At 44.2% G+C, this 26,021-nt stretch overlaps 2 protein-coding genes across 6 annotated transcripts in view; one reads left to right on the forward strand and one right to left on the reverse strand.

Annotated features, from left to right (window-relative positions):
• The window catches only part of DDX43 (DEAD-box helicase 43), a 64,271-nt gene extending 62,924 nt beyond the window's left edge, over positions 1-1,347 (forward strand). For 4 of the 5 annotated variants that reach the window (XR_013345580.1, XM_077812687.1, XM_077812688.1 and 1 more), the window contains 2 exons: positions 331-468; positions 823-1,347. Coding sequence is in view for 3 of the 5 variants with exons in the window: in XM_077812687.1 (XP_077668813.1) it covers positions 331-444 (114 nt within the window). In the remaining 2 variants the exon portion in view is untranslated. Of the gene's footprint in view, positions 1-330; positions 469-822 lie in introns of those variants that run through there. The other variant, XR_013345581.1, reaches the window with a different exon arrangement.
• A 1,876-nt stretch (positions 1,348-3,223) lies between these two features.
• Positions 3,224-26,021, reverse strand: CGAS (cyclic GMP-AMP synthase). Its single transcript, XM_077811618.1, has 5 exons — positions 25,300-26,021; positions 11,201-11,423; positions 7,999-8,253; positions 5,665-5,767; positions 3,224-3,627 (listed from the first exon to the last, which is right to left on the reverse strand). The coding sequence occupies exons 1-5, from the start codon at positions 25,957-25,959 to the stop codon at positions 3,273-3,275; spliced, it is 1,596 nt and encodes a 531-aa protein (XP_077667744.1). The 5' UTR covers positions 25,960-26,021; the 3' UTR covers positions 3,224-3,272.

Genomic DNA, 26,021 nt, shown 5'->3' on the forward strand with positions numbered 1-26,021 from the left:
GGCAGAAGTCTTTGAAATACATCATAGGATTTTTTAGTTGACAATATTGTATTGGTTTATCTACGTATACTAGAAATCTAATGACAAAGCAGCAAAGAATTTATCACTCAAGCTGCACAAGATTTTTCCTAATTTTTTTAGGTAAAAAGATATCTTCCCTTGGCTTTTTCTTGTTGGTGTGCTGATAAAGTATTCAGCTGCAAAGTCATAAGAGTAATAGAAAACATTCTGGATAAATACTTATTTGTTGACCTCATGGGCATATGACTGAAAAGCTTAGAGAATCACTTAGAATAAACTTTCTCCATAACATACCTTTCTAATTATCAGGCAGTTCCTGAAGAGCTTATTTCAATGGCAGAAAGATTCAAGCAATTTCAGATGAAAAAAGAAATCGAAAAGGATTTAGGAAGACCTCGTGGAAAGTCCCAGAAAGGTTTTTAATCGCCTGAGAGATATTTAAACAACGTAAGTAAATTCTTATAATAATAGTCAGATAGATTTGAATTTAGGGCTAGTTTTTTCAAGTATATGTACTTTTGTCTTGTCTTGTACACACGAATTAGGTCTGTGGACTTTTTGAAAATCTGGTTCTCCTTACATTTAATGATGTGTTGCTATGTTTAGACGTCACTCTCCATTATTCTTTAATCCACGCTTAAGGGGGGGAAGTGTATGTCAAGGTTAGTCATTGCAATGACATAATTTTTTAAAATTGTAAAAATGCCGGAGAAAATTAAGATTCTGCTTTTAATTTGACAAACTGCAGAATTTTTTAATATACAAGAATTTTAAAAATTAACTTTTCCCTTATATTTTCAGGGAATCAGATTGGCGCATACACCCAACGCTTGTCAGCATTGTTCCAAAATAACTTACATGCCTGATGTTACCACCATTTATGTCAGCGGAGTGCAAGGAGGATGTTACATCTCTAGTTTGGGACAGATAAGGCATGGAATACTGATGGGTGTCTTCTTTCATTGTTGGAAAATGAAGCATATGCTTACAGTAATAGCTGAATAAATCTCTGAACTAATATTTCATCAAGTCTGTCATACTGAGTGGATGGAAACCTAACCAAATGATTAACAGTACACAAATTTTGTGAGGCCCAAATCTTTTTTTTTAATTTGATTCTTCTGGGCCTCTTATTTTCTTTTACATTAAGCTTATATACTTATATACAAAACTCCTGTTGACTTCAGTTGAGCTAAGATTTCACCTTTCGTATTTATTTTGATGTTTTTGACCTTTTTTTAAGAGAATAAAGGAATACAGTTTTGTACAGCACTGAAGTTTTCAAATGCTGTAAGATTTTTGCATTTGCTAAATAAAAAACTTGAAAATGTAATAGCTTTTCCACTGGCTGTACCTTTCTTATGTGCTCTTGTTTCAAGGAGTCTCCAAGAAAGAAGAATCAAGTTAAGTTCTGTCTGAGTAGATGTAATAGATAAAGTCTGTTGTTGTGGCTGCTTGTATTCTGACATCCAAAAATTAAAGTGCAACTATAGTCGTTATCACTTAAAAGCAGGATCAGTAAAAAGTATAATTATCCTTAAGCACATTTCTGTTTTGGAATATTCAGTACTCAAGTATCCAACAAATACCTCAACGTGAGCAAAGTAATGGATGAAAGAAAATCAGAACTATGATTTTGGTTTTTTGCAAGCTATTATGCAGTGTTGCCTCTTCGGGATAAATATAGAGGTAAGTTATGATTGTTGTCTGTAAATACATATGGAGGATACTCAGCAGTGAGGGAGAAGAGCTATTTAAGCTGATGGACAATGTTGGCACAAGAACAAGTGGGTACAAACTGGCCATGGATAAAAACAGATTGGAAATTAGAAGGTTTCTAACCATCAGAGGAATGAGGTACAGGATCAGCCTTCTGGTAAGAGTAGTGGGGGCAAACAACCTAGCAAGTTTTAAGATGAAACTTATTAGTGGGGAGATTGGACTCAATGACCCAGGAGGTCATTTCCACATCTGTGTCCTATACTCATATTTATGTGGCTGTAAAACATTTATACCTCCTACACACAGCCCTATTCATGGGTTGCAAATGCCAAAGCCACATGGGTACATACAACATGCAATCAAACTACAGGATGTAAATGTGTTTAGCACTTGGGTGCATATGTCTTTGCACTGGATTCCAAAATATAAAGTGGCTGTAGTTACTGTTGTACTATGATAGCACTAGCATTGCTAACTGCTTTTGTCACTAGATTGCTGTGTTACTAGTGTTCATCAGTGCTATCAGGATCGGCCTGCATTCTTCCACTTTCTGACCTCAAACACTGTGTTTCCATCAACTCCATGTTATATAATTATACTTAATAGTTATAGTCCTTTGTACTTGCAAAGTGTTATGGCAGCAAATCTTTGGAACATCTCTGAAAATACATAAATAGATAAAAGCAGTTAGTTGGGGGAGTCTATATCAAAGTCAGTAACCAACTTCTGTCAGCCACTGATGATTGTCCTTCACATAAAGGCAGCCTTAATAATCTGTTCTGTTTATACTGGTGCAACTCCATTGACTTCAGAACTGCACCAGTATAACTAGGAGTATAATATGGCCATTTGTCTGTAAATTTGTTTGCCTGTCATTGTTCTGCATCAAATCAATATTTTATTTTTACTACTGAATCACTGCTGCCTTCTTAGAAGCATAGAGCTTGTCTATAGTGTGTGGCACTGTGCATTGCAGTGGGCGTAATTTGTAACACGCACTGTTTTGCGCACTAACTGGTCCACGTAGACCCTGTTGGTGCACACTAAAAGCTCCCTAGCACTTGTAGTGTAGAACTGTATTGTGTTAAAGTACATGAGGGAGCTTTTATTGTACACCAGCAGGGACTATGCAGACTAGTTAATGTGTAACATGGAAGTGCACTTGAGAAATCACATCCCCATAGTATGCATTGCTGCACTGTGTAGACAAGCGCATAGAAGTGAGAGCAGGAAAGTATGGATTATAGCTAGTTCTCCTGCCGTGCCCCTCGCCCCCCACTGAAAGTAGTCTGGCACCAATCAGACTTGAAATTGTGAAAAACTTGTCCTGTTGTCCCTTCTCCTCTACCACTAAGTCGCATAATTTAATTTAAATGTGCAAGTCTCATTTATTGTCCATGATTACTTTACCACCACTTTTCATAGCACCAGAAATTCCCAAGGAATAACTTCAAATGTTGATTCTTTATTAGATATTCTGATTTATAAAATATAAATGAAAATTTTAAAAAACACAATAGAATATTTCCTTAATTCTGCAGTTCAAATATTGGAAATCTATTGTTTATTTCATATTTAATTTCCTTTGAAAGGAAATCACTGCTTGCCTTATCAATCAGTTGCCTACTAAAAAGGTTATGTGTAGGAATAAAGAAGTGTGGAAGGTATGCGTTGTTGAGGCAATCCAGAAAGTAATCCAAAAAATTTTGAAAACAGCTCTCAAGGTCTGTGAACAGCCATTGTTTGTCATCTGGCCAAAGGACACATGCTTGGAAAAAGGCAGTTTTGGCATGGTAGGAACAGAATTTGTCCAGCCCCCGTCTGTTTCCATGTTTTGTTTTAAGCTGATCCAGAAGATGCTTCAGAAGTTTCAGACAGTTTTTCCTGTTGAACAATAAGATGATATTACTGGGAAATGCCTTATGTATGCTAAATAAGTGTTTCTGGAAATGTTGTTAAAGTACAGAATATTTTGCTTTTGTGAGGCATTTGATGCTGATTCCTAACCAGTGGGATAAAGAATCTTGCCAATAATATTTTCCTATGAAGTATGAAAACCCATTGCATTTTTGTAGGCCAGATTCATCCCAGGATTACATTAGCTTTTCCACAGGGCTCCCAAGATTGAAGTACTGCGTCCAAGGGAAGTTTCAGTGATGCATTATAATAGAAATTTCCTTCCACTGAGAGCCATCATAACCCAGAAACTGAGTAGTGTTGGCCAGTCATATGCTTCATTTAGTGCACTCCCCACAGCAGTTACCACCAGTGGGCAGTTTTGGAGACTGCTGCAAATTAAAGCTGTCCTTTTCTGACAAACTGATATACCACTGCCTTCCCTCGGACAGAAGGAGCCAATGGGTATGGGAAGGTGCAATTTACATGTGGTTGCACCAACAATAGTGGATCTGGCCCAGTCCATAAAACAATTTTTGAAATTACTGTTGTAGCCAAAAATAAAATGATTCTCCTAATAATTTGATGTCTTGTATGTCAAATCTAGAGAACTGACCAACATGAAGTAGACTCTCAAGGAGTTAGCTTTGTCTTTATATGCACACCTACTTGATGACTCTGTTTTCTCTCTTCCTATGCTTAGAATTATTAATGAAATTCAGAAGGGTTCATGATTTGTAAAACTACAGAATGCAAAATGGATTATCTGTCAAAAATCAATTCCTTAAATTATACTGTTTAAAACACCAAATGGATCTTCATGTATTTTCCCCTTCCCCCCCCCACCCCCAACATACTAATTAATGAATTGCCTCAAATAGCTAACTTATTTAGTGTCCAATATCTAGTATATATAGTGAATCATAGAACATCAGGATTGGAAGGGACCTCAGGAGGTCTTCTAGCCCAACCCCCTGCTCAAAGCAGGCCCAATCCCCAACTAAATCATCCAGCCTGGGCTTTGTCAAGTCTGACCTTGAAAACCTATCAAGAAGGAGATTCTGCCACCACCCTAGTAACGCATTCCAGTGCTTCACCAGCCTCCCAGTGAAAAAGTTTTTCCTAACATCCAACCTAAACCTCCCCCACTGCAACTTGAGACCATTATTCCTTGTTCTGTCATCTGTACCACTGAAACAGTCTAGATCCATCCTATCTGGAACCCCCCTTCAGGTAGTTGAAAGCAACTATCAGATCCCCCCTCATTCTTCTCTTCTGCAGACTAAACAATCCCAGTTCCTTCAGCCTCTCCTCATAAGTCATGTGCTCCAGACCCTTAATCATTTTTGTTGCCCTCCATGGGACTCCCCAATTTTTCCACATCCTTCTTGTAGTGTGGCGCCCAAAACTGGACACAGTACTCCACATGAGACCTCACCAATGTCGAATAGAGGGGAACGATCATGTCCCTCCATCTGCTGGCAATGCCACTACTTATACAGCCCAAAATACCGTTAGCCTACTTGGCAACAAGGGCACACTGTTTGACTAATATCCAGCTTCTTGTCCACAGTGGTGAAGATCCTAATGGCTGAGCCAATAGACTTCCCAATCTAACACACTGGGGCTAACTTTTTTTTATCAGACTTAGGAAGTGTGGGGAGGGATTGTTTTGTTTTTTTTGACAGATTTCATCTGTTTGCTTTATAATGCAAAAATGGGAAGTGCATTTGTGATGTAGTATTCCCCCATCTTCCTTAGACTTCAATGGAAGCCAGACATAGTCAGCACTGCACAAGATTGTATTTATTTGCCTACAACAGAAGGGTGTTGTGAGGATTAGGTGATCTGCATGAAGTGTTTTTCAAATAAAAAGGCTTCATAGAGGCTCACTATCATTCCTGAGTATGGGTTCTTGTTCTCTCACACCACAGATTAAATTCTAAATTTGGAAAGAACGAACACACTTGCTAGATTGATATAGTGGCTAAAAGAGACTTTAAAAAAGACATACGAAGTACTAACCTACAACACTTCACTCCCTTAGATTCACAACATGTCTTTGTGTTGCCATGGTTCTTTATCATGTCCTTTTCAATGTGTGAGAAAGAGAGTCGCCAGGTGTCTTCTAAATATGTATTAAAAGAATACAAACATTTTATTAACACTTTTACACATTTAGAATATGAGTCTTACACAGTTTCTGTAGCTAAAGAAAAGTCATCCTGAAGTGAATTTATTTGGACATGTCTGCAACTTTTTTTTTTTTACTTTAAAAATATCAGTTTAATAATCTAATCCACAAAATGCTAAAATCCCCTAATGGTATGTTTTTTTTCATGATGTTCCTACAAGACAGAGTTATGGTTGTCTGGATACCTTAACTGCATTTCCATACCTAAATATGTTTGGATTTTCTTGAAGTGTAAATTTAACTCTTAATTTCCTGGGTTTACAATGCATGGTTTTGGGATAATTACAACACCCCAGGAAGTCTTCCATCTTTAAAATTACTTGAAATGTACTTTCAATCTTAAAACAATTTTTTGTTTTGGGATAAGCCAATTGCGGTAGTGTTTGGCATAACTTTATTTTTAAGACTTCTTCCACTGTCTATTGATTCTGACATGATCTTGTTTTAGGAGTACGCCTCTGTTACTCTCGCAATAGTACCCTGTTATCCACCCAAGGCAAGGCATTCAGTTTGAGTAAATTAACACCCATGAAGAATTAAATAGGCTTAAGCCACATTATTTTTATAGCACCAACACATGGCTATATGCTTCCCACCCAGTTATCGATCAGCTTTCTGCGCCATGAAGCACATAGTCACTGTTTTAAATTTAATTTTCCTATTACAGGAGATCAACATGACAAGGTAATACTACTCTCAAATAGCATTAGGTGAAATCTGTACTGAGCTTTTTAAAAAATAAATTCTGTAGCAAAGCCTTTCTTTAGCATAACACTTTCTTTTGCTGAAATATAGTAGAAAAAATGTCAGTTTCCCCCAGATGATTGTGACAGCCAAGTTAAATAAAAATAATGGTAATGGTGCACTTATGAAGACCTGAACTTGATGGGGAAATCTAGTAAATTGCCCTGACAATGCAAAACATTGAGGTTTTAGATGTATTTTTGTGTAGACTAAATCACTCAACTTCACATACAGAAACTCATTTTGATGTTCTATTTGTGCAAAAGCATACTTTCTTTCATTCTCAATAGGTTTCTATTGTATAATCGAAAAAGGTGGCAAAAATACCTCTTCATGGCCATGGTTGGTAAGTACCACAATGTTCCAATATGGGAGGGTCTATCTCAAATTACTTCAATGTCAGACACGTTGATGTAAGAGCTTCAGGGTAGAAACTGTCTTTGTACAGAGCCTCCACAATACAAATAATAGCACAAGTTTAATAATTCAAAGATAGGGTTTTCTTAGATGATGGCTCTGATCCAGATGTAGCCACGGACAAGACAGACTAAGAGAAGAATAACAAGGAGTCCGGTGGCACCTTAAAGACTAACATTTATTTGGGCATAAGATTTCATGGGTAAAAGTGAAAATTATGAATACAGGCATAAATATATATTGGCACATGAAGAGAAGGGAGTTACCTTACAAGTGGAGAACCAATGTTGAAGGCCAATTCAGTCAGGGTGGGTGTGATCTACTCCCAATAATTGATGAGGAGGTATCAATACCAAGAGAGGGAAAATTGCTTTTGTGGTGAGCCAGCCACTCCCAATACCTATTTAAGCCCAAATTGATGGTGTTAAGTTTGCAAATGAATTGTAGCTCTGCAGTTTCTCTTTGAAGTCTGTTACTGAAGTTTTTTGTTGAAGGATGGCTACTTTTAAATCTGTTACTGAATGTCCAGGGAGATTGAAGTGTTCTCCTACTGGCTTTTGTATATTCCCATTCCTGATGTCTGATTTGTATCCATTTATCTTTTTATGTATTGGTTTACAACACTGGTTCTCCACTTGTAAGGTAACTCCCTTCTCTTCATGTGCCTATATATATATTTATGCCTGTATCTATAATTTTCACTTCAGTCATCTGAAGAAGTGGGTTTTTTACCCACGAGAGCTTATGCGCAAATAACTCTGTTAGTCTTTAAGGTGCCACCGGACTCCTCGTTGTTTTTGTGGATACAGACTAACACGGCTACCCCTCTGTTAAGAGGAGAATACTGCATGCCCTGCTGACAAACAAAGTAATACGTAGTTTCCCCTTATAACAGTTGGGTAATTACTAGTTGAGCAGAAGACCCCTCTCACATTTAATAAAAAAAAAAAAAAAAAAAGAAAAAGAAAAAAAAAGTTAGTTTGTATTCAAAATAAAAACAATACCTTTTAGCACTCTTCCATCCTTGGCATGTTTGGGTACTAGGTATATTGGCTTCCATTTATATTCTTGTTTGACTTTCCTTCCTAGCCATTTTTCAATTTTTAGGCCATCCTGTGTACAAGCAGGCCAGCTCTGAATCCGAACTTCCAAAGCCAGGATTATATCCACTGATATCTCCATTGGAGGATTCCCAATGCGAAGTGTTATTGCAGGGCTTCCAGCCTTTTTTTTATCCACAGTCACTTTCATTTCCGTTCCTATAAAAAAAAAAAAAAAAGTAACAACTTTTCTTTAATAAGCTGAACTTTTTAATATTGGAGGAAACCATTTTTGAATGTTTTTTGTTTATTTAATTAGAATTTGCAGCTAAATCATGTCATATACAAAGCTTCAGTAATTGACTATTAGAGAATATATGAAGAGACTAAGTATTTTTAAATCAGTTTGTATAATGCAAATAGTTCATTTTTTTTTAAGGTATGTGCAGAAAATTGACCAAGTAAACAAAGGAAGATGCATGAAACTACTTAAAACTCCATGAGGGACAAATAATTACGGGTTTCCCCCATTGAGAACAAATAACCAAGCCATTTTTGTAAGTAGCTTATGTAAAATTTTAACATAAGATTTCAGTATTTGACTAGCTGCATTAATATGCTACCATGTAATGAAAAGAAAGTGCCTTTCTAATATAACTGAAATTAAGGTGTTTTGGAGAGATCTTGTATTTGCAGTGAGTACTGATTCTAAAAGTGGAACGTTCTTGTGGTGTTTAGGAATATTTTTGTATGAATACAGTAGACCCATAGAACCCAATGTATTTTTATATTTAATATTGTAAATGTTAGTTGTTATGTTCACAATTTTCAACACACATACCTGTTAGCTAAAGGGGACTGTATTTTCTCACGTAGAGTATATTGTTAGTGTTACATTTGTTTTGGAAATAAATTGTCAAATTTAACTTTAGTGCCCTCGTGGCCAAGATGGAGTCTGCTCTGCAGGCAGCTCTGGCCAAGAGACGGCGCACGCAGGAATGCAGCAGGACAATTCCTTCCACCCCAGAGGCACCTGTTCCAAACCCCCCAGAGTGAACACACACACCCCCACAGGAAAAGTACAATGGATATAGCAAAGGGAGATATTTATTTACAGAGGGATGAGAGGAGAAAAACAACAAGGGAAAATGTAGGAGGAGCAGTAGAAAAGGGTTGCATCCAAACCAAGGCCCCGCAGGCCCAGTGGTAGCACAATCTGAAAGGGCAGACACTGAGGAATGTGTCTGCACATAGAGCTCAGGAGTCCTCTGCAGAGTTCCAGTTCAATGGCGAGTCTTGGGTGCTCCTGGTCATCTTCGGCGCCAGTGAACTTTCCCCAACAGACCCCTCCGGTACCCTCTTCTGCCGCTCCCTGCAAAGCCACACAGAGCAACAACCTCCCCACCTAACTAACTAGCAGCCTCCCTCCTTATTCCCAATGCAGAGTCACAAGCCCCAGTACTCTCAGCCCCATGCAGCCCTGGGCAGCAGTGATACTGGGTCCAGTTCCAGCCTGTCCTTCTTGGGCAATTCCTCCCTGGCACAGTGCTCCTCCTGGCTCCTGTCCTGGGGTGTCCCCGATTGGCCACCCTGTACTTCCCAGGCTTCAGGCAGGTTCTCTCCCCTTCACTTTGTCCAGGGCCTCCCAGCTGCAGCCCTTCTCTCCCTGGGCTCCAGAGCCACACCCCAAAGTTTCCCTCCTTTCTCTCACTGCTCCCCCTCCCCAATAGGAAAAAGATTTAAAGGGACCATGCTCTCTAAACTACAAGGGGTTACACAAATAAAATATTTAATGAATGAAGGTCCTATTCTTCCCTAATTTCTGCATAACCCCCCTGCTGACATCAATGGGCATTCCATTATGTATAGTGCTTACTTTATATCTTGGTCTACACACCATAATTCAACATAGATTCACCCCTCTTTTCCATGTGAGTATCACCCCTGATTATAGCACCATATTCTTGAGCAAAAAATACTACACTGAAAAGCAAGACACTGAATTTTTCACAAGATCCACATTCACTGACCTGGTCCATTAGGGACAAGGTTATTTGAACAGTTTAATGCTGACGTAAAAGAACCTCAGACGTCAAAAACCGTATCAGTCATTTCAGCGCTACAACAATCAGTCTCTGGAGTTATTTTACAGACTTATAAGTTTAATGTTTCTAGCACCTTGCTGGAAGAAAAAACTGCTTTGTTTTAAGAGGGACAGGATAAGTTTAGAAACTACAGAAAGCTTACTTCCAGTAAAAATGTAAGAACGCTTGGTATAAAGCAGAAGAAATTGAGTCAGTATATGGGATAAGGATTTTTTCAAATACTTCTGCAAACTTGTTTAAGCCATCTGTTTTCATAATGTGACTGGCCTGAATTAAACTCTAATTTGTTTTATCCCTAAGAGACTGACTGTATTTGGGGGAAATATTAGATCTGAAACACTTATTTTTAAGTCTCCACATTTCCAGAGCTCGTTAAGCAGACTCTGTTGAGGAGTTGTCCTATACAAAGAATATTCTAAAGAAAGTCTTCTTGAGTTAATACAATTGTTACAGTCCAAGTTATACCTAGAAACTGTATTTTCTGTACAGCTAGTTAGGACAACATACTTTTAAAAAGAACTATTTCATTGAGACAAGATAAGGAATGAGTGGTCTGCCACAGAAGCATTAGTTAAAAATTCTTATTAAACTTTTGAAGCTCGGGAGGAACAGCAAAAATGAAGGGAAAAATATATAGCTACCTTTTAGTCTCTTTTCCTGGAGGCTCAACACCAAGACCTTTGCACAAGGTCACGATGAATGAGTCAGGTGGCAGGTGTATACACGGCTTTAGACCGTACCCTGAATGTCCTTCATTTCAATTTGCAAAAACAGCTTGCTGCATAAGAACGGAGTCAGGCAGAACCCTTCCACTGCACACTCTGTGGAGTGAATCAGGCCCTGTATGTCTGTGGTTGCTCTTCTCTTGTTGCTCTTGCAACAAGAAAAAGCTCATATATATATATATAGGTTTTTCTAGCATTTTGTGCACACATCTATGAAGGCACTGCTGACAGGAACATAAGTTGTATGTACAACACTACTTACAGTGATTTATATGTACAGAGATTAATGTGAACAGTAATACCTGTAAGTGAAAATATTATCCACTGAATACTTACTTGTCATGCTCTTTACAATTTCTTTAATAATGTTCCTCAGGGCAAAAAGCATCTTACAGGCTGCTAATGTTCCATCTTCCTGTATAAATTTGTCCAGATCGTTTCCTTGAGGATTTCTTTTAAGTCTCACATAATAAAAGGCACCAGAGCCATCACATTGTTCCAGTTCAACTCTAGGAGCTGGCATTGTAAACATGATATCGAACTCATTTGGTGCAGAAATCTGTGAATCATAGAAATACAATGCTTACTGAGTTTTGTTATTACAGGTAAAGTTTTAGCCTGCATTTCCATTATAAATACCTCTATGAACTTTATTCTCCCATCCACTTCCATGTGCAGTGATGAGGGGAACAAATGTATGGTAATTTGCAGTAAATTAAGACCAGGGAACCCTCAACAGGAGAAAGACAATACAACCCTGTCAAGCAGATACTCTTATCAACTCTTACTGGAAGTTTTATTTTTGGATGGCTGTAGATTAGAAGTGATTTAATCATTCTGTTAGAGTGGGGTAAGCAATACATTTCATAAAGTGAAACTGGAACATCTTACACAACATCGATATAAAAGGCCTAAGTGCAGCAAGAAGAGAGACCCAAATTATGCTGCTCAATTCTCCCTCCCTCTTATTGAAGTTAGTAGTAATTGTTCCTCACATAGGTACTGATAGGCTGTAATCAAGTCACCTCTAAACCTTTGCTTTGTTAAGATAAATAGATCCATCAAGCTCAATCGCTGAGGCATGTTCTTCTAATCCTTTAATCATTCCCATGGTTCTCCTCTGAAACCTCTTCAATATATCAACATTCTTCTTGAATTCTGATAACATCCACAGCAGGGGTCTCAAACTCCCGGCCCGTGGGCCATCTGCAGCCCGAAAACCTCCCCCATGTGGCTCGCAGGGCTCCAGGAATTCTGGGGCCGGGTCTCTCTCTTAGCCCTGCCTGCTGCTCCCGCGCGTCCCCCGGGCTATTTACAATGGCCCAAGCACTAGCCACAGGCAGTGTAGCAGAGTTGAGCGGCTTTCTGCACGCTCGCTCCATGTGTCTGTCAGCCCCAGGGTGGGGCGGAGCTGTGCCTCCACGTGCTGCCCCCATCCCGAGCACCCCTGTGGCCAATGGGAAGCTGTGAGGGCTGTGCCTGGGGGGCAGCAGCGCGTGGAGGCCCCCGGCCCACCCCGCCTTGGAGCCCCAGGTAAGCGCTGCACCCCCTGATCCCCTCCTCATATACCCCCTCCCATCCCCAAATTCCCTGCCAGAGCCTGCACCCCCTCCCCACACCCTTCTGCCCCAAACTCCCTCCTAGAGCTTGCACCCCATTCCCCTTCCCATACACCCTCTCCTGCCCCCAAACTCCCTCCCAGAGCCTGCATCCCTCCCCCTGCCCAGAGCCTGCAACCCTACCCCCTCCTCGTGCACCCTCACCCTCTGCTCCAGCCCAGAGCCTGCACCCAGCACGCAAACTCCATCCAGGAGCCTGCACCCCAGACCTCCTCCCCTACCCAAACTCCCTCCCAGAGCCTGCACAACAATCCCTTAACCCAGACCGCCTCCCTCACCCAAACTCCCTCCCAAAGCCTTACGCAGATAGGGGGGCAGAGATTGGAGAGGGCGGAGTTTTGGGGAGTGGGTTCTGGGCAGTATGAGTGACATTATTGGCCTGCTGGGAGAATTTGAGGACTGGCACTGGCCCTAAGGTAAATTGAGTTTGAGACCCCCTTGTCGGGGTTCCTTCCCCACTCTGGGGTACAGATGTGGGGACCCACATGAAAGACCCCCTAAGCTTATTCTTACCAGCTTAGGTTAAAACTTCCCCAAGGCACAGATTCCCTTCTTGCCTTGGGATCGCTGCCACCACCAAGTGATTCAACAAACTATCAGGGAAAGGATCATTTGGAGTCCTATTCCCCCAAAATATTCCCCCAAGCCTATACACCCCCTTTCCTGGGGAGGCTTGAGAATAATATCCTAACCAATTGGTTACAAAATGATCAAAGAACCAAACCCCTGGGTCTTGGAACAATGGAAAAATCAGTCACGTTCTTAAAAAGAAGGATTTTATTAAAAGAGAAAAAGGTAAAAGAATCACCTCTGTAAACTTCGGTTGGTAGTTAACCTTACAGAGTAACAGAAAATTCAAAGAGCACAGAGGAACCCCCTCTAGCCTTAGTTTCAAAGTTACAACAAAACAGGGATAAACCTCCCTCTAGCAAAGGGAAAATTCACAAGTTGAGAAAACAAAGGTAAACTAATACGCCTTGCCTGGCTGTTACTTACAAGTTTGAAATATGAGAGACTTGTTCAGAAAGATTTGGAGAACATGGATTGATGTCCGGTCCCTCTTAGTCCCAGGAGCAAACAGCACAGGAAAACAAAGAACCCCAAATAAAATCTCTTCCCTCCCCCAAACCAGATTTGAAAGTATCTTTTATCCCCATTGGTTCCTTTGGTCAGGTGCCAACCTTGTGATTCTTAACCTCTTACAGGTAAGGAGGAATTTAGGCTACCCCTATGGTTATGACACACCCCACAAATCACAGATGGTGTCGGACAGCCGGTACCACACTGGCTGTGATTTCTTCCTGGAGCTCTAGGAGAAAACAGAGTTGATAAGACCCATGCACCTATAGACATACTACTGATTATATAAAAACTAACACTATGTCCCACATTTCAAGAACAATTTAACCAGCTGATTCTGGGAAACTTTCACGGGAGAGTGCATCAGCTACTTTGTTAGATGTCCCTGGAATATGTTGTTTTTCAAAATCAAAATCTTGGAGAGCTTAACTCCACCGAAGAAGTTTTTTGTTATTGTCCTGGACGGTGTGAAGCCACTTCAGCGCAGCATCGTCAGTTTATAGTTGGAAACGCCGTTCCCAAATGTATGGGCGTAGCTTTTCCAGCGCGTACACAATAGCGTAGCATTCCTTTTCGCTGATTGACCAGTGGCTTTCCCTCTCAGACAGTTTCTTGCTGAGAAACATGACGGGGTGGAATTCTTGATCCTGTTCTTCCTGCATTAAAACTGCTCCCACACCTGCGGTTACTAGGAACGGTTTGTCAAAGTCTGGGACCCTTAGTACAGGGTCAGACATGAGTGTCGCTTAAAGCTGGTTAAAGGCCTTCTGACACTCCTCAGTCCACTGAACTGCATTTGGCTGGTTCTTTCTGGTTAGGTCTATCAGTGGGGCGGCGATTTGGCTGTATTGCGGTACAAATCGTCTGTAATACCTGGCCAAGCCTAAGAAGGATTGGACCTGTTTCTTTGACTTTGGGACAGGCCACTTTTGGATAGCATTCACTTTGGCCTGTAGGGGATTGATAGTTCCTTGACCCACCTGGTGTCCAAAGTAAGTTACTCTGTTTAGGCCAATTTGACATTTTTTAGCCTTAACAGATAGCCCTGCCTCTCTTATGCTCTCAAAGACTTTCTGGAGATGCTCCAGGTGTTCTTCACATGAATCAGAAAATATGGCCGCATCGTCCAGATAGGCAACTGCAGATTCTCCCAATCCCGCTAGGAGACTATCTAGAAGTTTCTGGAAGGTGGCAGGTGCATTTCGCAGCCCGAAAGGGAGCACATTAAATTCATTCAGCCCTACATGGGTGATGAAGGCTGATCCTTCCTTGGCGGATTCATCTAGCGGTACTTGCCAGTACCCCTTGGCTAAGTCTAAGGTAGAGATGAACTGGACACATCCCAGTTTCTCCAATAGCTCATCTGTGTGTGGCATTAGCTAGTTGTCTGGGCGAGTTACAGCATTTAGCTTACAGTAGTCCACGCAAAAGCGTATTTCCCCATCCGGTTTGGAGACTAGAAGTACTTGAGATGCTCATGCACTGTTAGAGGGGCTGATTACACCTATCTGTAGCATGTCCTGGATCTCCTGTTCTATAGCAGCTTTGGTTTGAGGTGCCACCTGGTAAGTCTGGGCTCTACTTGAGCGAGCATTACCTGTGTCAATGGAGTAGTAGGCCCGTTGTGTCCGTCCTGGGGTGGCTGAGAACATCATCGTGAAGCTAGTTCACAGCTCCTTGATTTGCTGGCGCTGCATGCATCCAAGTGTCAGTGAGAGGTTTACCTCTTCCACGCCCCTGTCACTTTTCCCTTCGTAGTAGACACCTTCAGGCCACTCAGCGTCATCTCCTCCCTGGGCTGTAAACTGACAAACCTTCAATTCTCTGGAATAGAAGGGTTTTAGAGAATTAACATGGTACACTCAAGGGTTGAGGTGGCGGATGCTATGAGATAGTTGACAGCTCCCAGGTGCTCTTGGACCGTAAATGGCTCTTCCCATGATGCTTCCATCTTACGGGCCTGAAGCGCCTTCAAGACCACGACCTGGTCGCCTACTTTAAAGGACAGCTCTCTGGCATGTTTATCATACCAGGCCTTTTGCTCTTCCTGAGCATCTTTTAGGTTTTCTTTAGCAAGGCCTAAAGAGGTTCGAAGGGTGTTTTGTTGGTTGGTTACAAAGTCCAGAATGTTAGTTCCTGGAGAAGGCGTAAAACCCTCCCACTGCTGCTTCACCAACTGTAATGGCCCCTTAACCTTGCGGCCTTACACAAGTTCAAATGGTGAAAACCCTAAATTGGGATGTGGTACAGCCCTGCAGGCAAAGAGCAACTGCTGTAACACTAGGTCCCAATCATTGGAGTGCTCATTTACGAATTTACGTATCATGGCCCCCAAAGTTCCATTAAACTTCTCCACCAGGCCATTTGTTTGGTGGTGGTAAGGGATGACAACCAAGTGGTTCACCTCATGAACTTCCCACAGGCTTTTCATGGTCCCTGCCAGGAAATTAGTTCCCGAATCCATAAGGATGTCGGAGGGCCAACCTACCCTGGCAAAAATGTCTGTTAGTGCCTGGCACACGCTTTTAGCCCTGGTGTTGTTTAGAGCTACTGCTTCCAGCCCTTGGGTAGCAAAATCCATGAAAGTCAGTATATACTGCTTTCCTCTGGGTGTCTTCTTTGGGAAAGGACCCAGAATATCCACAGCTACTCGCTGAAATGGGACCTCAATTATAGGGAGTGGCTGGAGAGGGGCTTTGACCTGGTCTTGGGGTTTTCCCACCCTTTGGCACACACCACAAGACGGGACATAGGTAGAAACATCCTGGCCCATTCCCTCCCAGTGGAATGACCTTCCCAAACGGTCTTTGGTCCTGTTCACCCCAGCATGGCCACTAGGATGATTGAGGGCTAAGCTCAAGAGCTTTTCCTGGTACTTAGGTGGAACTACCAATTGTCTCTGAGGATGCCAGTCTTCCTGGTGCCCACCAGAAAGTTTCCTTGTATAAAAGTCCTCTTTCTACAACAAACCGGGATCAATTAGAAGAGTTGAGAGGCAGTGGGTTGCTCCGTGCTGCCGTCCAAGCTCCCTGGAGGCTTTCATCTGCTTCCTGTTCAGCCTGGAACTGTTCCCTTGATTCTGGAGACATCAGTTCCTCACTGGATTGTGGACCTGGGCTCGGTCCCTCTGGAAGCGATGCAGGTGATGGGGCTGTTTCCGTTGACTGTGAATTGCTCTCCGCTGGTGCACTATGTGGTATTTCAGGCTCTGGCTGAGCCTCTTGTGTAGGGTTATCTGGTGCTGCTGCCAGTGCAGGCTCGGTGGTGTCCTCTGGTGTTGAAGTTGTAGATGGGTTTGCCAGCGCTAGACTCAGTGCTGGCAACGGTTCTGGTGCTGCTTGCTTTGCCAGTTCTGCTTCTGAGACTAGCTTTGGCTGGGTCTCTGGGACTGGATCCACTATGGCTGTTGCAGTCGTTGGCAGGGGATCCGGTTCCATCACCTCTGTCTGGGTCTCTGGTAACACAGACGGGGCCTTGGTGGAAGGCTCAGGAACAGGGAGAGGTGTGAAAGCTTGCTTATTCTGGCTGCGGGTGACCATTCCCACCCTCTTGGCTAGCTTCACATGGTTGGCCAAATCTTCCCCCTGCAGCATGGGAATGGGATAAACATCATAGACTGCAAAAGTCCACATTCTTGACCAGCCCACGTACTGGACAGGCAACTCAGCTGTAGGTAAGTTTAAAGATTTTGACATGAATGGTTGAATCGCCACTTGGGCCTCTGGGTTGATGAATTTGGGGTCCACTAAGAATTGGTGGAGAGCTGACACCTGTGCTCCAGTGTCCCTCCATGCTGTAACCTTCTTCCCGCCCACACTCACAGTTTTCCTTTGCTCTGAGGGTACCTGGGAGGCATCTGGGCCTGAGGACCTTGGGTGTGACTCCGGTGTTATGAACTGCAGTATATTGGAGTTCTTGGGGCAGTTGGCCTTCACATGCCCCAGCTCATTACATTTAAAACATCGCCCAGCTGACTGGTCACTGGGGCGAGGTGGGTTGCTGGAGAATGGTGTAGTGGGACAATAAGCTGTCTGGGTTTTTTCTTGGGATGTAGGTGGGGCCTTGGGTTGCCCCCGATGACAAGGATTTGTTTCGGGTTGCCCCTTCTAATATTCGCTCCAACTGCTACTAGTTTTTTTCTTTTCTGCCACCTCCACCCATTTGGCTCCAATCTCCCCTGCCTCGACAACAATTTTGGCTTCCCATCTAGGATGTACCTTTATATTTCCTCAGGAACACCCTCTAAGAACTGCTCCATTTGCATTAGGAAGGGCAACTCTTCTGGAGATTTAACATTTGCTCCTGATGTCCAGGCATCCCAATGTTTCACAATGTGGTAGGCATGTCTGGTAAATGACACGTCTGGTTTCCACCTTAGGGCTCTGAACCGCCGACGGGCATGCTCGGGTGTTAGCCCCATTCTGATTCTGGCCTTGTTTTTAAAAAGTTCATAACTGTTCATGTGTTCCTTAGGCATTTCAACCACCACCTCAGCTAAGGGTCCACTGAGCTGCGGTCTCAGCTCTACCATGTACTGATCTGTAGAGATGCTGTACCCAAGGCAGGCCCTTTCGGAACTTTCTAAGAAGGCCTCGGTATCATCGCCTGCCTTGTAGATGGGGAACTTTCTGGGATGGGAAGAGGTACGTGGAGAAGGATTGCTAGGGTTGTCTGGTATATTCTGCTTAGCCCTTGCCATCTCTAACACCAGTGCATGCTTCCTCTCTTTTTCCCTCTCCTCCTCAGCATGCTTCCTCTCTTTTTTTCTTTCTCCTCCATAGCTCTCTTGTGGGCAGCCTCTTTGGCTTTCTCTTCTCTTTCAGCAGCTTCTTTCTCGAGTTGTTTTAATTCGATCAGTCTCTTATGTTCCTTTTCTTTCTCTTGTGCTTTGAATCTGGCTAATTCCAGTTTTTTCTGGACATCACTTTCTGTCACAATCCTAGCCTTTTTGTGTTTAACCTAGCTATACCCGAGAGTTAGAAAGAAAAAAAAACCCCAGCTTGTGAATTCCTTTGCTACTGTAACTTGACCCCTCTGCCTTCAGGCAGAGAAAAAAAACTCTTAACTGCTCTCAGCAAAAACCTGCTTCCAAGCAGCCAAAAGGAAAGAAAAATTAGTCCTTTTAAAATCCTGCTGTGCTTCTGGGTTCAAAAATGATCCCACCACTCTGCCACCATGTCAGGGTTCCTTCCCCACTCTGAACTCTGGGGTACAGATGTGGGGACCCACATGAAAGACCCCCTAAGCTTAGGTTAAAACTTCCCCAAGGCACAGATTCCCTTCTTGCCTTGGGATCGCTGCCACCACCAAGTGATTTAACAATCAGTGAAAGGATCACTTGGAGTCCTATTCCCCCAAAGTATTCCCCCAAGCCTATATACCCCCTTTCCTGGGGAGGATTGAGAATAACATCCTAACCAATTGGTTACAAAATGATCAAAGAACCAAACCCCTGGGTCTTGGAACAATGGAAAAATCAGTCACATTCTTAAAAAGGATTTTATTAAAAGAGAAAAAGGTAAAAGAATCACCTCTGTAAACTTCGGTTGGTAGTTAACCTTACAGAGTAGCAGAAAATTCAAAGAGCACAGAGGAACCCCCTCTAGCCTTAGTTTCAAAGTTACAACAAAACAGGGATAAACCTCCCTCTAGCAAAGGGAAAATTCACAAGTTGAGAATACAAAGGTAAACTAATACGCCTTGCCTGGCTGTTACTTACAAGTTCGAAATATGAGAGACTTGTTCAGGAAGTTCTGGAGAACATGGATTGATGTTCAGTCCCTCTTAGTCCCAAGAGCGAACGGCACAGAAAAACAAAGAACCCAAAACAAAACCTCTTCTCCCGCCCCAGATTTGAAAGTATCTTTTGTCCCCATTGGTTCCTTTGGTCAGGTGCCAACCAGGTTACTTGAGCTTCTTAACCCCTTACAGGTAAGGAGGAATTTAGGCTACCCCTATGGTTATGACACCCCTGATCTACAGAGTTGAACTGCCCTAGTGCAATGCTGAACATCTTACTGCACAGCAGAAAGCCACCACTCAGACTAATCTACGGAGCCAAATGGAGAAAGTTTTCAGTATGGGCCACGTAGTCCATAGCAGATACTATCTATTGTCCTTAAAACACTGCAGCCTCTCAATACAGGTGCACCTGATGGCAATATCCTCTCATCACCCTCCAGTCCAGGAATATGCAGTCTTCTTAAACCCTCTGGGATCAAAGTTCCTTAAGGAGCTTCCTCCCAGTTTGGGAATCCTCTTTTTTGTGGGCCCTTAATCTGGTGCTGTCAAGCCTGATTTTTTTGGGAAGGGGCATTTGAACTCCCAGCCACCTCTTTTCTATCATTTGTCAGTGAAAACTGCCTTCCTTATGGCCATCACTAATTGAGCTAATGTACTCAATGCTTTTTTTGCCTCTGTCTTCACTAACAAGGTCAGCTCCCAGACTGCTGAGCTGGGCATCACAACATGGGGAATGGATGGCCAGCCCTCTGTGGAGAAAGAGGTGGTTAGGGACTATTTAGAAAAGCTGGACGTGCACAAGTCCATGGGGCCGGACGAGTTGCATCCGAGAGTGCTAAAGGAATTGGTGGCTGTGATTGCAGAGCCATTGGCCATTATGTTTGAAAACTCGTGGCGAATGGGGGAAGTCCCGGATGACTGGAAAAAGGCTAATGTAGTGCCAATCTTTAAAAAAGGGAAGAAGGAGGATCCTGGGAACTACAGGCCAGTCAGCCTCACTTCAGTCCCCGGAAAAATCATGGAGCAGGTCCTCAAAGAATCAATCCTGAAGCACTTACATGAGAGGAAAGTGATCAGGAACAGTCAGCATGGATTCACCAAGGGAAGGTCATGCCTGACTAATCTAATCGCCTTCTATGATGAGATTACTGGTTATGTGGATGAAGGGAAAGCAATGGATGTATTGTTTCTTGACTTTAGCAAAGCTTTTGACATGGTCTCCCATAGTATTCTTGTCAGCAAGTTAAAGAAGTATGGGCTGGATGATTGCACTATAAGGTGGGTAGAAAGTTGGCTAGATTGTCGGGCTCAACGGGTAGTGATCAATGGCTCCATGTCTAGTTGGCAGCCGGTGTCAAGTGGAGTGCCCCAGGGGTCGGTCCTGGGGCCGGTTTTGTTCAATATCTTCATAAATGATCTGGAGGATGGTGTGGATTGCACTCTCAGCAAATTTGCGGATGATACTAAACTGGGAGGAGTGGTGGATACGCTGGAGGGCAGGGATAGGATACAGAGGGACCTAGACAAATTGGAGGATTGGGCCAAAAGAAATCTGATGAGGTTCAATAAGGATAAGTGCAGGGTCCTGCACTTAGGACGGAAGAACCCAATGCACAGCTACAGACTAGGGACCGAATGGCTAGGCAGCAGTTCTGCGGAAAAGGACCTAGGGGAGACAGTGGACGAGAAGCTGGATATGAGTCAGCAGTGTGCCCTTGTTGCCAAGAAGGCCAATGGCATTTTGGGATGTATAAGTAGGGGCATAGCGAGCAGATCGAGGGACGTGATCGTCCCCCTCTATTCGACATTGGTGAGGCCTCATCTGGAGTACGGTGTCCAGTTTTGGGCCCCACACTACAAGAAGGATGTGGATAAATTGGAGAGACTCCAGCGAAGGGCAACAAAAATGATTAGGGGTCTGGAACACATGACTTATGAGGAGAGGCTGAGGGAACTGGGATTGTTTAGTCTGCAGAAGAGAAGAATGAGGGGGGATTTGATAGCTGCTTTCAACTACCTGAGAGGTGGTTCCAGAGAGGATGGTTCTAGACTATTCTCAGTGGTAGAAGAGGACAGGACAAGGAGTAATGGTCTCAAGTTGCAGTGGGGGAGGTTTAGGTTGGATATTAGGAAAAAAATTTTCACTAGGAGGGTGGTGAAACACTGGAATGCGTTACCTAGGGAGGTGGTAGAATCTCCTTCCTTAGAAGTTTTTAAGGTCAGGCATGACAAAGCCCTGGCTGGGATGATTTAATTGGGGATTGGTCCTGCTTTGAGCAGGGGGTTGGACTAGATGACCTCCTGAGGTCCCTTCCAACCCTGATATTCTATGATTCTATGATCACATTGACTAGAAAAATTGAGTAGATTCAGGCTCTGAGAGGACCTATCATGTACAATTTTCCAACAGGACAGTCACCTTTAGGCCTCACCCCAAGTTGGGACCCTCTTTCCAGATGATGATATGGTATCCTCTCACACTGAGGATACCTCTCTGGAGGAGGGAACTCCAGTTATTAGGAAGAGACAGGTAAGTTATGGGGGATTCGATCATTTAAAAACATAGCTGGGTTTTTGATGACTGGGAGAACCGCATGGCGATTTGCCTGCCTGGTGTGAAAGTTGCGGCTCTCTCAAGACATCTAGATAGACTTATGTGTAGTGCTGGGGAGAAGCCAGCGGTCATGGTACATGTAGGTACCAATGACATAGGGAAGGATAGGCGAGAGGTCCTGGCGTCCAAATTTAGGCTGCTAGATAAGAGACTGAAGTTCAGAACCTTCATGCACATTGGAAAACATAATCCCAAATATACATAAAAAATGATGGGGTCTAAATTGGCTGTTACCATTCAAGAAAGAGATCTTGAAATCATTGGGGATAGTTCTCTGAAAACATCCACTCAATGTGCAGCAGCAGTTTAAAAAAAAAAGGCAAACAGAATGTTGGGAATCATTAAGAAAGAGAGAGTATCATATTGCCTCTATCTAAATCCATGATACGCTCACAATTTGAATACTGTGTGCAGATCAGATGTGGTCGCTCCGTCTCAAAAAAAATATATTGGAATTGGAAAAGGTTCAGAAAAGGGCAACATAAATGATTAGGGGTAAGGAACAGTTTCCGTATAAGGAGAGATTAATAAGACTGGGACTTTTCAGCTTGGAAAAGAGATGACTAAAGGGGGATATAAAGGTCTGTAAAATCATGACTGGTGTGGAGAAAGTAAATAAGGAAGTATTATTTACTCCTTTTCATAACACAAGAACTAGGGGTCACCAAATGAAATCAATAGGCAGCGGATTTAAAACAAACAAAAGGAAGTATTTCTTCACACAACGCACAGTCAACCTTGGAACTCTTTGCCGAGGATGTTGTGAAGGTCAAGACTATAACAGGGTTCAAAAAAGAACTAGATAAGTTCATGGAGATAGGTCTATCAATGGTTATTAGCCAGGATGGGCAGGGATGGTAGCCCTAGCCTCTGTTTGCCAGAAGCTGGGAATGGGTGACAGGGGATGGATCACTTGGTTATAACCTGTTCTGTTCATTCCCTCTGGGGCACCTGGCATTGGCTACTGTAGGAAGACAGGATACTAGACTAGATGGACCTTTGGTCTGACCCAGTATGGCTGTTCTTATGTTCTCTGACCTCCATGTAATCTGTTTATCTCATGGTCTTCTGAAATTCACTCCACCCCAAGACAAATGAGACTCCATACTCTGGATGTTGTAAGAGCATGCTTTTTATTTAGACAGGACTAAACCATTTGGATACACGCACAGGCTGTTTGTGGTATGTGCCAGAAGAATTAAGGGATAACTAGCGTCAGCTCAGACTGTGTTAAAACTTGTTATCCCCAGCCATGAACGATCCATCTTGACATGTTAGAGTTTACTCTTCCTGTCCCCACCACGCAGGCTTTCTCATATATAAAGACTATCCACAATGATCAATACCCCTATTACCTGCAACCTGGATAATTGTAACTGACTGTATCTATAGTTGAACATCAGAACAATGTAAAGGCTTCAGCTAGGGCAAACCACAGCTATCCGCTGCCTGCGTGTCTTAGGTACCATGAGCAAATCAAGCCTGTGCTCCAGTTTTTCCACCTGCTCCCAGTCTAAATGGACTAATGGAGCAGGTCTCAGCTACATTATCTTCATCTATGTGAACCATCAGGACAACTGTGTTCCTCTAGAACTATTAATGCAGAGCACAAACTGTATGAGATCTGGAGCTGTCTCTTAATCAACAGGAACTAATTCAACAAACTTCCTGAAGAAATTAGAGTAAACCAGTTTGAATATCTTATGTAAAATCTGGAAAATTTTATTAAGGAGGAAAGCCTCCCTACCCCTATAACAAAACTGTTTTTACAACATCAATCTCCCTCCCTCCCAACTAGCCCCCACGTGTGCTGCCCAGAGGATTCAGGAGGCCTGGGGTAAAGCAATTTCACGGGCCCCTTCCATAAAAAAAAAGTTGCAATACTATAGTATAGTATATTGCCCTGGGGAAAATTGCCCCACCCGGGCGGTTCTGGCCCCCACTATCCCTGTAACCCCAAAGGGAGACAAAACAGATTTCATGAAACCTGCTAGGAACGTGGGAGTACTCAAATCTATGGTTATGGTCACCAATATAAAATGCATAGCTAGAAGGAATATAATTAGCCATTATGGGAAAGAGAGTGCAGTGAAAGTGTCCCTGTAAGATAATGTGCTGTACCTGAAAGGCACAAAGAGCGCTTGAGCAGGAGAGTGGGGTGGGAGGAGGTATTTTTTCATGCTTTGTGTGTATATAAAATGATCTTCTACACTTTCCACAGTATGCATCAGATGAAGTGAGCTGTAGCTCACGAAAGCTTATGCTCAAATAAATTGGTTAGTCTCTAAGGTGCCACAAGTACTCCTTTTCTTTTTGCGAATACAGACTAACACGGCTGTTACTCTGAAACCTGAGCCACTATAGTTTCAGAAGCTGCTGCAACAGAAGCAAGGGCTGTGCCATGCTGGGACAATTTGAATGGAGACAATTTTAAGTAAGAATCAGGGACAGAAAAGGACCCTGAAGCGTATCTGAAAATCTGTTCCAGGGAGGGAGGCTGGAGGTGGCAGAAGATTATGAGTCACATCACAACTGGAAGGTTTCAGAGTAGCAACCATGTTAATCTGTATCCGCAAAAAGAAAAGGAGGACTTGTGGCACGTTAGAGACTAACAAATTTATTTGCGCATAAGCTTTCGTGAGCTACAGCTCACTTCATCGGATGCACGCAACTGGAAGTGCCCTAGTCATGCTAGGTCAGGGGTGGACAAAGTATGGCCCATGGGCCGGACCCGGCCTGTCACGGCTTTGGATCCGGCCCACAGGATTGCCAGCCCTCTGGCACCGCAGGCCCTGCGCCACTCCCAGAAGCAGCCGGCACCACGTCCCTGCGGCCCCTGGAGGAGGGGAACAGAGGGCTCCGCACGCTGCCCTCACCTGCAGGTACCTCTCCCTGCAGTTCTCAGTGGCCAAGAATGGGGTATGTCGCTGCAACCCCGGAGCCACTCCAGGTAAGCAGTGCTGGGCCGGAGCCCACACCCCAAACCCCTTCTGCACCCTGCACCCTAACTTCCTGCCCTGAGTCCCCTACTGCCCCCCAACCCCATGCCCTGAGCCCCACCCTGCACCCCAACCCCCTGCCCTGGGCACGCTCCAGCACTCCTCCCTGCACCCTGAGCCCCCTCATACACCCCGCACCCCTCCTCTGCCCCAAGCCCTTGCTCTGAGCCCGTTCCTGCACACTGCACCCCCAAACACACACTCTGCACTCCCTCCCACAACCCAACCCCCTGCCCCAGCCCTACATTCATGGCCCTGCATGCAATTTCCTCACCCAGATATGGCCCTCTGGCCAAAAAGTTTGCCGCCCCTGTGCTAGGTCCTACATTAATCGTGTCCGCTGGCGATGAAGTGCTTAAGCCCCTGCCCGTTTCTCCTCACCTTGACATGCTCGTAGTAGCTACCGGTGCCCAGAATCTCGACTGAGCTGAAACTGCCCTCCCGGGCTCTGATCGCTGACAGCAGCGCGCGGATGAGCTGGTTCACACGCTCCGAGGCCTCCGACGTGTCCTGCCGGCCCAGGCTCAGTGTCTTCAGCACATCCCGGAGCGGCCGGGCTCCCACTCCACCTGACTTGGCACCGACGCCGCTCTCTGCCCCCCTGCAGCAGGCGGCAGCTACAGCGGGCGGCTCTCGGGGGGCGGACGCTTTTGTTTTAGGGGCAGCGCCCGTCTGTCTGCGGGCAGAGCCCTTCCTAGGGGGGACGGCTCCCTGCCTACTGGGGATAGCGATACCCTCTCCCAGGGCAGAGCCCTTCCCTTTGGGGACACATCCCATCTCGCTGAGGGCAGGTCCCTTCGCTGCGCGGGATCTGGCAGATGTGGCGCCCTGCGGGTCAACGGGCGGAGGGGCGTCTCTGGGGTTAGGGGTTTTGGCATGCTCACCAGGAGGCCGAGCGTCCCCGCCCCCCGCCCCAGCTCGCCCCCCGCCCCGGGCAGGGGGCTGGGCGCGCTGGCTCCGAGGGGGCTCAGGAGCGCTGCTCTGACTCGCCGCCTTTCTCGAGCCTCTCACTCGCCTGGCCCCGGCGCACTGGTCCCCCATGGCTCAGCGCGCACCGCCTCCGCGCCCGCCTGGCTCCGCGCTCTGAGGCGCCAAGCGCGAGC

This window comes from Eretmochelys imbricata, chromosome 3, assembly GCF_965152235.1.
Source record: "Eretmochelys imbricata isolate rEreImb1 chromosome 3, rEreImb1.hap1, whole genome shotgun sequence".
In the NCBI taxonomy this organism is placed as follows: Eukaryota; Metazoa; Chordata; order Testudines; family Cheloniidae; genus Eretmochelys; species Eretmochelys imbricata.